The following is a 12,509-nucleotide window of genomic DNA, read 5'->3' as shown; positions in this document are numbered from 1 at the left end:
AGTTCATTTCTGTTAGTTTATTGCATGCTTGATGCTATATTTTCCACCACTTTTCTACCCCTTGACATATTCAGTTACTTTGTTAATACTATTCAAATAAGGAAACAATTTTAAACAGTTGTTACCATCATCTCCATACATTCTATGCGATGTTTAGCTTGGAAAGAAAATAGTGGTCCTTTTGAATTGAATGAATAAATTCACTATAATTGCATTCCAGTTTAGGTCAATTTCATATGTTCTGTACCAGCGTCATTCCGTCAATACTTGGAAGCTCTTACGCTCACATTTGCCCAGGGGCCATTTTCATAGAGCTGCTTAAACAGAAAAAAAACTGCTTTTACAATTGTCTGCTAAACAGAAATGAGCAGGATTCCAGTCGCAAATTTTACATGTGAAATGGTATTTTAGCTGGTAACCATATTCAGGTAAGCATAGTTTTGTTGTGCTTAGCGTCTTTGGAATTAGGCCCGGATTTCAACTTGCGCCACAGTGGCGCTTTGCATAGTTGCCCTGACATCATTGGTCAAAGATGCATGTCGTGCAACAAAACGCTTAATGCAAAATGGTGCAGGACATCCCAAATGGATTAGTCTCCCATTTTTTTTATAGAGTAATCTTTCAGATAGTTTGTCTTCAGTCTCAAAGTGTTCAATTCCAAAGCATCATTTTGAAAAAACTCTTCAAAAGACGGTTAAATTATCATCTCCTCAAAAGATTCAAAACTTGACTAAAAAAAGGGTAAATACAGCATTTCAGTTTTCAAATTCCGAATCCCTTTTGTGGATATGCCCACTTTACAGAAAAAACAACAATGTCAAGACTGACTGAACAAAAGAAACTTGACAGCTTAACCTTGTTTTAGTTTCCTTGATCTATTTTATACTTGGTTATTTTTCTTTTCTTTTGTTCCTTTTATCTCGGAATAAATCTGCTTTCTAATACAACTCCGCCCACTTCCTACAGTCTATTGATCATGGTCCTATTTTTGACCAAATCTTAAATATCCACTTTCCCTTATAGTTGATTGTTCATATACTGGAAGCAGTAGGTTCCCAGAATTCTCTAACTGGCCTTCAACAATTTCTCTTATTTTGTCACCCAAATTACCGAAAAAAATCTTCAAGAATCCTTAAAAGTCACCCTTTATTAAAAAAAAAAAAAAATGTCATTTTTTTTCCTTCTAATATTGAAATGTGTTTTCCTGCACAGAGCACCGTGTTACGTCATCTGAGTGTATTGATGGGATACAAGCAGCTTGAAAAATGCTTTATCTTAGCTCCACAACAACTCCGAGAGTCGGCTGTTTTCTATTCATTCATGGCTGGAGCACCTAAGGTACTCTCTACTTCTCAAGGACATAATTTTTTATCAATTTTCGTGCCCATATTTAGTATTGTTGTGTTGGTGCAGCAAGGTTGTATCTGCTAATGGGAGACTTTCCAATGCTAGGTGGCAGCAGACTTACCGGGTAGATTTCCGTTGTTTACGTAGTTCTAAACATGCGCATAATTCTGAGAACATGCGCAGAATTCTGCCACCTATCGTCCCAGAAAGTCTCCTAATTGGCTTTACATGAAACTTAAGTTTTAATATGTCAAAAGGTTGTACATATGTCGCTTGAAATACCACAAAGTCAATGGATGCCAAGTTACAACACTGTTGAATGGAATAGTTTTGCAGGATAAGATTTCCATGCAGAATAAGTTTTGCGCATTGTTGCACTTACATGACGATGTATAGATTTAATAACAAAGTGTTCAAAATAATTTATAATTCAGCAATAACGGTGTGAGGAGCCGGTCCACTGCGTAGTAACGACCGAATTGTTGGCTGGTGACTTTTTATGGACTGAGTGGAAGGCGAGGTGCTTTCGTAGCGACTAGCCACCAACCAAGGTTGAAACCAGTGAAAAGAAGGTTTTCATCTGATTAAAGTGTTGGCCTGATGTACAACTACATTAGGCACATACTTAAGTGAAGTGTACATGTAACATGGAAGATAATGTTTTAGTGATTGGCTCAATATTGCCTCTTAATTGTAACAGCGACACTCGACTCAAACACACACTGGTGATCACCAAAAAGACTGCACTAGTCATTGACGCCGTCTCCACTAAGTCTATACATGTAATCTTGCTGCAAGTACATTCCATGAATTCATGACTCTACATCTTCCTTTACAGATGCTGGACCATAATGTAAAGGTTGGGACTGTCTTACTACCAATGATCATAGAGCTCTTGGCGTACTGTCCGTCTCCGCAGAAAGCTCCTCAAGACATGCAGCTACATGATTACACACTGTGGTTCCTAGAACCGCACTGTAGGATATCGTGGCTCATGTCATTTCTGATTATACTGTATAAGGTAAGGTCAAAGGGCAAAGGTTATGGCTGTTGTCTGCAAGCACATTATGATGATGTACAGGCAATTACAGTCATCTAGTAAACACCACAGTCAGTTAGTAACATAAATAATAACAAGTAGTTTTGTATAGCGCTTTATCTCTGGTAATCTCTGGTCATATCTGCTTAAGCAGCTCAATGAATATGGGATTTGAGGCATTGCATGGTGAGGTATCAATATATATTTAGTTTGCTGTAACACCAACATGTGTATCTCTTTGCTAGGTAGATTATGTTATTTTGAGAATTTGTCATGCCTTATATTTTACTACCTTGGAGTAGATTTTTGGAATTTGGGAGACTTCTCAGTTCTGAAAAGAACTGTCCTGCTACTACCTACATGTAGGCGGAAGGTTATTTTCTGAAGTTGCTGTTCCACTCTGATGAAAAAAATGAACTTTCACCCAAACTATTAAGCCAATTATGTCCTTGTATCAAAGTATAACTTGGATAGATTGGTTATTTTTCTGAATTTGCTGTTCGACTCTGATAACAACGATCTGCCAAAACTTTCACCCAAACTATTAAGCTATAAATTGAATTGAATTGATTTTGTCCGTGTCTTGTATTGAAGTATAATTATGACCAATTGGCTTTGGGTAGTTTTTTGAAGTTCTTAAATTTACTTTCACCCAAACTATTAACTATGTACTTTGTCTTGTATCGAAGTATAATTTTGACCAATTGGCCTTGGTTATTTTTCTGAAATTGCTATTCCACTCTGATAAAAACAGTTCTCTCGCCAAACTTTCACCCAAACTTTTAGGCTATAAATTGAATTGAATTGATTATGTCCTTGTGTTGTATCATAGTATAACTTTGACCAATTGGAGTTGAAAGCGGAGGTGAAGTCCTTGGTGCGTATTACTATTAACACCCTGGAGGCTCAGAGGCATCAATGTAAACCAAAACGTCCCGAGCCACCCACGCCAGAAGACATCTGGGGTGCTACTACCCCACTAGAGAAGAAGAAATCAGGTAAACAGGAATGAGAATCTGCAGAATTTTTATCTGAATTGAGAATAAATTTAAGTCTGTCCGGTAAAAAAGAAATGCTTTATTTTTCTTCACATTAAATAAGTCAGACCCAAGATTGTTGAAACAAAAATTATTACTTTCGTGCAAGGGTTGCAAAAAGTAAAGCTTTTGGAAGCTTTGAACTGTGGGAGCTTTAAATAATGTGGACACATTATGCTACTATGTGGGGTGATTGACTTGATGTCATAGACCATGACTATAGTAGGAAATAGCTGTGTTAGTCTGACAGATAAAACAAGGAAGGTAGTCACTCAAAGACAAACTAACTACATATAAAAAAACACATAAACTTTTGCAGCAACAACTACATGTACTTATCAGATGCAATGAATGATGAAGTAGTTATTGCTGCGAAAGCTTATACGCAGTTTTTTTTAAAGTGCTACCACTATCTTCCTTTTTTTGTAGCCGATGACTGACATACATTACTCTCAGCATTCTCATACAGCATTCTCCAGAAGATGATCAGAGCACACTGATCGAAACATCAAGCATAAACCGGATCTTCTTGGAGCCATCGCTACTCACAAAAGATTACATTCTGTCACCTAAAACCTTACTTACTTGGTATACATTACTGTCTATGCCCACAGAGTCCAGTCTGATCCAAGCAATGAATGAAATGGAAGACCAAGATAACAGTGAGGAGGTATCATCGATTCCTTCGGCCGGTCCGTCCTCTCCCCTCCTCCCAACGGCTCCAAGAGAGATCCCTGCTGGGCTTCATCAACAAGTGGAATGTGAGCCGGATATGCTGTTTGTACCGGAGGAAGAGGTAATACAAGTTAACTATTTAGTTCTAGTTTCCTCCTATTTATCCAGACAATGCAAAGCTTCAAGCAATACTTATAATGGTTATTGATATTAACAATTCCATGCATGGGCGACATATTATTATACATGTCTGGTCATGGGACCAAGGATGCGTCATAAGTGAACTTAATCACTCTAGCCAGCAAGCCTGAAGAAACATGTAAATAAGGGTGCTTGCCACATTAACCAGAACCACAGAGGTTAACCCCTACTTTTCCACGATAAGTGTTGTGGGTTGATGTGCTGTACTAATTCTAGTTTATTCCTTCCCATGGCTTATTACTCAATATTTGAACAAAAATGTTCGTCCTCTTCAGATGATCCTGTGCAACATTCCCAGGTTCTACCAGAAACTTAGTAATGATCCCTCATTATAGCACAGTACAACATTTAATGGCTTCTCCGACCCCAATCAAAGACATTGACAAAATAATAGGGAGACCGCTGTTGTAGGGCCAGATAGCCCTAGGGGCTGCACATTCAAATCCTGAGGTCACTTTCACAAAGCAATAAAGTTCATCGCAAGAAACATTGTCAGTAATACTATTGTGACACCAAACTTTACTTAGCAACTACAATTGATTTGCAAGTTAAGATCAATCCTAGCACTTAGTGAAATCCGCCCCTGTTCTAGTAGATTTTCTTTGATCACCCAAAGTTTGGAGTTCAGTAAAGTCTATGGCCTTTCCATCTCCGATCCAGGTGACTGCTCTTACCATCAAGAAGTCTAATCTAAGCTTCGTTGCGTCCACCATTGTGGAGGTTGAGGAAGAGAATGAGGAGAGTGTGGAAGACTTGGAGCCCCTGAACAAGGTGGAGGCAATCCCTGCTAAGGCCTTGATGGTCAATAAGGAGGAACCAGTGGTACATGTAGCTCAGGCTGTACCAAGGGTAAGGATTAGCAATACTACATTAAGATTCAAAAAGCACCTTAAGATGTGGAGACGAAAGTGTCTCTCAATAAGTCTCTGCTAAGGCCTTGATGGTCAATAAGGAGGAACCAGTGGTAGCTCAGGCTGTACCAAGGGTAAGAATTCAACTGTGGAGTTTTGTGGCCGAGAGGATAAGAGCACCGAACTCAAGCTCTTGTGATTCTGTTTAGCAGAATGTGGGTTTGGGAGTCGGGACAGTTGTGTTCCTGAGCAAGGCACTTAACTATAGTTGTTTCTCTCCACCCAGGGGGTAAAATGGGTACCTGTGATGGTTCTTATGATTGATTTAGCCAAGTAGCGCATATTTGTAGCATAGGCAGTATACTCTCCAGGGAGCTGAGATGGTTTAAGGAATGAATTAAATGGCCCAGTGACCAGGGGTAATGATGTTGGGTGTGAAAAGCGCAGTATAAAAAACTACTATTACTATTCATAAGAAGGATTCAATCTTGTAAGGTTGACCAATGATGATAATAGCCCATTAATCAGCAATAGAGACATTCTAGTAATGAGTCATGACAACATTTTGGTTTGGTACTCCCCTAGGTTGTGACTGAAGTAGCCAAGGTGGAACGCCAAGCCCTCGAGCCCACGCTCATGACGGCCAAAGTAGAGTCCTTCTTCTCCCCGTTCGAGAAGAGTAAACTCCAACCTCGCTTTCGCTCCAAGAAGCAGCGCAAGATGGGTGTGGCCACCATCTCCTCCAACGCCCTGTCGCAGCGCATCGACAACAAGCTGGGCGGAGGCAAACAAGGGGATCTCACCCTAGATTTATCAGCAACTGCAGGAGGCGTCAACTCCGGTATTCCCAAGGCTGGCATGACCAGAAAGAGCAAGGAGAAGGGGAAGAAGCGATCTCAGAAGTTGAAAGATCAGTCTAAGACGCCTGAGAAGAAGAGCAGTGTGTACTCGGCTGCTAGGCGTTATCATGAGGATAAGAACTACATGGCTCTGACCAGGTAATAGTATGATTGATGGCATTCACTTCAACATTCTTAGGTAAGGTTTGCGGTAGCACCATGTGTGAATCTCTCTGGAGTCGTGTTGGTTCTGAAAAGAACAGATGGTTGACAACTCCCAAACGTTTCAGTATGCTCTGAGGTATGTCTTTAATAGGATCCTCCTGAAGACAGTTAGAGCATACTGATCAAAACGTTGAGTTGTCAACCACCGGTTTTTTTCAGAACCAATACTACTCAAAAGAGATTTACACATGGTGCTACTGCAAACTTCACCTAATTATACCCCCACAATGCCAAGTTTCAAATCCTACTTCCACCATTCTTATAATACTCTGAGAACTTTGCTCATGAATGACAGGGTGTTGATGTGAAGTTTGGGATTAGTCCAAATTTGCTGTAAATTGAACAACTGGTGTCCATAATTACTCACTTTGAATACTTTTATGTAAGCACAAGATAAAGTAGGGTGTGTAGATTCAGAATTGGGTGTGCAAAGGCATGAGGCACACTGCCAATCAAAAGGTGAGCACCATTGGTTTATTTAGTTGTTTTCTCGAGGAGTTGAAGTTTTCACTTTCGACTCCACATTTGTCACTCATTTCATCATTCCAGACATCTGTTATGACAGAAACTTTTAATTCAGCTAAAACCATGTCCAATTCTTACATTTTTTTTCTTGCATAAATCATCCAAGAAAACCTAGACCAATGGACCGTTAGCTGTTAATTAGTTGAGTGGGCGTGGCAAGTGGGCGTGGCGCACAGTGGAAACAAATCATATATACAAACAGAATATAAAGCTAAATTAATTTGGGATGTGTTTTCTTCAGGTGTACTGACTGTGGTGTTCTACTTGAAGAATATGATGACGATACGGTATCTCTAGCCATCGTGGTTCTATCTACCCTAGTACATAGAGACCCTGAGCTAGCCGCTCCTCTACTGCTGGAGATGCTACAAGTTGTGGCAAGGTAGGTAGTCCAGACGCGAATTTCACAAAAGAAGTTAGGACTAGTCTTATCTTGAGTTAGGAAGAGTTACTCGTCCTGACTAGTTACTCGTCCTAACTTAGGACTAGCTTTAAATTTTCAATATCTCCTCTGCTTTTTTATATTGACCTCAGTCTCTTGAAGGGGCACAGCAATTTACCTCTGGTAAGGTGCACTTCTTTGGTGAAAATGTATTAGTTGGTATTGGAACCTTGCAGAGGGCACCACAGCAAAAGCACAGAGCACCACGACAATTGCTGTGGGAGCCATGGGTTATTTTCATTCTTTATTTGTTTTGTTTTACCTATTGGCTATTTATGGAACAAACATTCAGAACATCTTGTGTGGTTTGATTTCATCATTCATTGGAATTTCTTGTTCTATTCTAGGATTGCAAATGCAGCATTTTTCCCGTGGCAAAGTGAAAGGTAAATTCAGTTCTGCTTTACTCACTTCTTTTCCAGTCCTTCGGGTTTTATGTAAACCCTGTAGGTAGGATTTGAAACTTTGCATGGTGGAGATAAGATATAGAAGAGTTTGCGGTAACACCATGTAATAACAATCTCTAAATGAGTTGGGGTGGTTCTGAAAAGAACCGTTGGGTTAACTCGACGTTTCGATCAGTATGCTCTGATCGTCTTCTGGAGAATGCTGGAATTCTCCAGAAGACGATCAGAGCATACTGATCGAAACGTCGAGTTAATCCAACGGTTCTTTTCAGAACCACCCCAACTCATTTAGAGATTGTTATTACATGGTGTTACTGCAAACTCTTCTATAAACCCTGTAGGTTGTTTGTAAAAGTGTATAATGGCTTTAAAAAAATCCTATTCTAGTAAAGTTATTTCTTTGTTCACTCAAAGTTGTTTGAATAAACACTAAAATATTTCACAAACAAAAATAAAACGTTTATGTCTAATCTATACAAAATCTGGATGTTCACATCTCTGTGCAATCAATAATTATCAGTAATAAAGTTTCTTATGTCTTATGTCTTATTTATCCTGCCTAGCTTTGGAAGTCCTCCCGGCCATTGTTGCACCGTTGCTAAGCAGTTTCTACGCTGCACCTTGCATCAACTTGCCCCCAACGGCATCTTCCCTCAACTCTTTCTCAGCAGAGTCGAAGGTAAGAGTAGTTTGTCTGTCTATAGACTGGTCCTCTGTCTATATCCACTGATAATGAGCAAATTAACGCCTGCCTTCTTAAGATGACGCTCCAGCCCAAAGCACCTTATTGTCCATCTTTGTTTTAAATTTGTTTCCAGATGGTGAGTTTTGGAAGACCATGGTCGTGGCTTTGACTGATTTCAGTGAGCTGACACCTACCGATGCCATCAGCTTCTTGCTTGAGGTATGACACCCTAACACATATATACACTATTTCAACCTAGTTCCTCCTATCAGAATTTTTTAGCGTGAAACCAGTCTTTCTGTTTCTTCTCACCCATACTTTCTTGATGCGCTGAGACGTAGAACAATGAGCCATTCCAACAGCTTTATTCCACGTACTGCATCTCTTTAGAACTCCTTGCCTGGTGCATGTTTCCCTCCATCCTACATGCTAGACCTTTTTAAGAGGAATATCAACTTCCTCCCTTCAGCTCCCCAGAGTTCTTTTCACATTCATTTTTTCTTCCTCTTGCAGCCCCATACCAAGAGTGGCTTTTAGCCTTGTTTGGGGTCAGCATGCATACTAAAACAATACCCCTTCCCCACCATCACTCTCCCCCAAAACATATTTGGTATCAACTATGAAGTCTTGCAGGTATGGAAAACAAGAACAAAACTTAAACCAAGACTTTTTTTCTACAAAATCATATCTCCTAATTTCCTGAATACAAAATTCTTGAAAGTAAAATTAAATTTATAAATAGATTGTTGTTAATTTGTTAAAGTTGACATTGAAAGTAAATTAATGTTTTTTTAAAATTAAAACTTAATTGTCACCCCTCAGCTGTTAAAACAAAGATATTGCTTTCCTATAACAGGGTCTGAATGAGAAGAAGACACTGCCCTCGCTGCGCATCCTCATCGTCTTGATGAACCTTGCCGAATACATGGAGAACCTGCCACTAGAGGGCAGTAGTGCATGGTCTAACATTGTCCCTCTCTTTGAGGTCTTCTTCAGGAAGATAGCTTTTGCCCTGCCTGAAAATGTGAGTCATTTCTGCAGTTCAAACAAATTCCTTTTTTAAATAATGGGCAACCACCTTGAGGTGCTTATAACCATGAAAGGGTTTCAATTATTAGATGAAGATGTCTTTGGTAAGCATTTTTGTCGAGAGCACGCCTCCAACTTGTAAGGAAATGCAAGAGAACAACAAGTCTTCATTAATTTTTGCTATTATTGATGCAGAAATGAGAAATTGGTCGTATTAAAAGCTTGGATGCGAACCCTGGATACAAGGCAGTTACAGGCTGAATGGCTTTTGACTGGCACTCCGAACAAAGATATTGACAAAACAGGGAGACCACTAACATAGAGCTAGTTAGCTGAGTTGGTAGAGTGCTGGCACGTTTAACCGGATGCCAGTGGTTCTAATCCTGCTCTTGTAATATTTTCTTTCTTCAATCCCAAATCAAGTTTATTGAACCATTTCTCCAACAGTGTGACACCAATGATCTGTGCCGCATCATGCTGGTTCTCTTGAAGAGTCCTGCCACTAAGTTACTCAACACCTTACTGGATCCTATGAGTAAACTCATAAGCTTCGTCATCCAGAAAGCTCGCTTCAAACTCAAGCTACTCATTGAGCTCTGCTCCTTGTGCAACCGGATATTTATGAAGGTATACATCGTCCTGGTTCTTGTCTTAATGCGTATGTCACTAACAATCATTGGGCTTTGGATTCCTGCCTTTTTTCACGCTTTCCCCCCAATTTGAGGCTTTCCTTTCACATCTAAAACTGAACATTTATTATTATGAGAAGTTGGAAAGTTTTGATCCAAGAAATTGTTTGTTGAGGGTTTATCAGAACTTAGACAAGAAAAGCTTTCCTGAGTCTCTCTTTTTTTCCCAACAAGCAAAAATCGAGCATTAGTGATGTCTTTCCTCCGCTTCAACCTCTTGGCGCCCCCCCCCTGACACAATCAGGAAGAGATTTTAATCTTTCTCTTCGGTAATCCCCCAACATTTAAAATTGAAACTTCCTTCCTCATCTTCTCTCCATGGTGCTTTTGACTTGTATACAGTAAATTAGGTTCACTTTTCTGAAAGTCCCTTACTTTACAACCACAATAAATGAAAAGAAATTAAAATAATGGCTGTGCAGTTTGCTTGAGTACAATTTCCTTTCTCTATATTCTAGGAGCGTGAGAGACAGTCATTCTCCCGTTGCGTCGTTATGGAGCTGGTCAATGCCCTCAAGTTCAAGTCCTCACTTCCAGACATCAATCTGATCCAGCTGGTGCAGTTCATTTGTCTGGATGCGGGAGGCAAGATGAGCGACTTTGGGAACCTCGTCGGAGACGGCGACATCTCGGATGCTTGCATCGCTGAGTTATCGTCCTGTGGTCTGGCAGTTGATTGTATGAAAACGTACCTGACTGATGCCATAGAGTATGTTGGGGATTTACATACACTCACTAAAGTCAAGGTAAGTGGTTTTTAATTTCAAAATTTGTTTTGGAAATTATTGCTTTGGCCTTTTCGTTCATTCATTCATTCATTCAATCAAGTCAACATTTATTTCATACTACTCATCTCAAGATATAACGTATACAAAATATTAATAAATTTGGTTGTCCAGTAGTGTCATCCATGACAGAAGTGGCGCATTAGCAGTGATCAGTATTGTTATTTTGTTAATTATTTTTGAGACACAGTCTTGAGACACAGTCTTGTAGCTATATAGGGTGCACTGGTTTCCTGTTGTGTTTTTTTCTTCAAAATGTGTTGCTTGTTATTCCATTGAAAAGTTGCAGATTTTTAGCTTCTGTTGTTTTATACATCAATGTCAATTCCGTTTTTGACTATTTTTGATTGTATTGACTAATATTTAAGTACCCCTCTTGAAGTTTTGTCCATAACAATTGCCAGGCGGTTGACTAACCATTCAGTTAAAGTTTGTTTAATTTATTTTCTTATTTTCTGTTTTTGTTTTTGGAGGGAGTGAAATTTGAGTCTCCCTTCATGGCTTTATCATGTTATTCTTTTTTCATTATAATTATTCTCATTAGTATTAACAGCTTTTGGTAAAGTGCCTTTTCCAGGGTTTACAAAGCTCTACAAATGATTGTGTCTTTGGTCGCTAATACACTTTTTACTTTTAAGTGGACCAATGTTATTTTCTAACATCACAATAACTTTCTCCTTGATAGGACAAAATGAAAGGTGGCTCTCAGAATCTGAATGAGGATACTCTAGGGAGTCAGTTGAAGGCTGGAGTAGCGCAGATCATTGCTTTGGAGTTTACTCGTAACAATCAACGTGAAGGAGGGAAGTCTGTCGTCAATCGATACCTACCGTGGCTCTACCATCCACCATCAGCTGTCCAACAGGGGTGAGACTAGAAACCACTAATCAGAATCAGTTTGTTTAGTTTTAACCTTTTGAAGGTTAGAGGAGAAAGGGTCATTCTTTTGTGCCTAGGTTCTACAGAACCCTGGTGCCTAGGTCCTATGGCTGACTGGTACATACACTGTAGGCTACTGAACATTGGTACCTAGGGCCTAAGGAACACTGGTGTCTAGGTCCTATGGCTGACTGGTACATACACTTTAGGCTACTGAACATTGGTACCTAGGGCCTAAGGAACACTGGTGCCTAGGTCCTACAGCTCACTGGTACATACACTGTAGGCTACGGAACATTGGTACCTAGAGCCTAAGGAACACTGGTGCCTAGGTCCTATGGCTCACTGGTACATATGGCCTTATGAACACTGGTGCCTATGGCCTATGGAACATTTGTGCTCTAAGGGCCTTCTAACACTGGTGCCTAGGGCCCGCAGAGCACTATTACACAGGGCCACTGAAACACTGGTGCCTTTGGGCCTATGGAACAGTTAATCCAGCCCTGACGGTGACTGGATGTTGATGTGTGCTCTGTAAAATTTGCCAGTTTTGAAGCATTACAGTGTCATGACTTGGATGACTCTTGAGTGTATTAGATTCTTTTTAAAATAGATTAACCATATTATAAGGTTTTTGCCGAAAACTAGAGTACTTTCATTTTTGATTTGAGGTAAATATCATGTTAAAGGAAAGAAAGCAGAAAGACATTTGCTACTAGTTATTAATGGGAGACTTTTAGAAGGTTCTTTTTCACAGTTCTCGCCAGTAGTGTGCGTGCTCAGACCTAGGCATGCAGTACTGAGCATGTGCGCACACGCTCAGAGCTGCAAAAAAGGACCATAATGTCTGCTGC

General features: G+C 39.8%; 1 protein-coding gene across 2 annotated transcripts in view; it reads left to right on the top strand.

Annotated features, from left to right (window-relative positions):
• Window positions 1-12,509, top strand: part of LOC139948660 (protein unc-79 homolog) — a 51,628-nt gene that overhangs the window by 32,420 nt on the left and 6,699 nt on the right. For both annotated transcript variants that reach the window (XM_071946892.1, XM_071946883.1), the window contains 14 exons: window positions 1,213-1,338; window positions 2,186-2,368; window positions 3,219-3,384; window positions 4,038-4,219; window positions 4,960-5,148; window positions 5,736-6,148; window positions 6,981-7,121; window positions 7,529-7,567; window positions 8,152-8,267; window positions 8,407-8,492; window positions 9,130-9,297; window positions 9,750-9,929; window positions 10,450-10,737; window positions 11,462-11,643. In XM_071946892.1, coding sequence (XP_071802993.1) covers window positions 1,213-1,338; window positions 2,186-2,368; window positions 3,219-3,384; window positions 4,038-4,219; window positions 4,960-5,148; window positions 5,736-6,148; window positions 6,981-7,121; window positions 7,529-7,567; window positions 8,152-8,267; window positions 8,407-8,492; window positions 9,130-9,297; window positions 9,750-9,929; window positions 10,450-10,737; window positions 11,462-11,643 — 2,459 coding nt within the window. The remainder of the gene's footprint in view (window positions 1-1,212; window positions 1,339-2,185; window positions 2,369-3,218; window positions 3,385-4,037; window positions 4,220-4,959; window positions 5,149-5,735; window positions 6,149-6,980; window positions 7,122-7,528; window positions 7,568-8,151; window positions 8,268-8,406; window positions 8,493-9,129; window positions 9,298-9,749; window positions 9,930-10,449; window positions 10,738-11,461; window positions 11,644-12,509) is intronic.

Source organism: Asterias amurensis, chromosome 1 (genome assembly GCF_032118995.1).
Source record: "Asterias amurensis chromosome 1, ASM3211899v1".
NCBI classification, from domain to species: Eukaryota; Metazoa; Echinodermata; class Asteroidea; order Forcipulatida; family Asteriidae; genus Asterias; species Asterias amurensis.
This window is presented reverse-complemented; position numbering and strand designations above follow the sequence as displayed.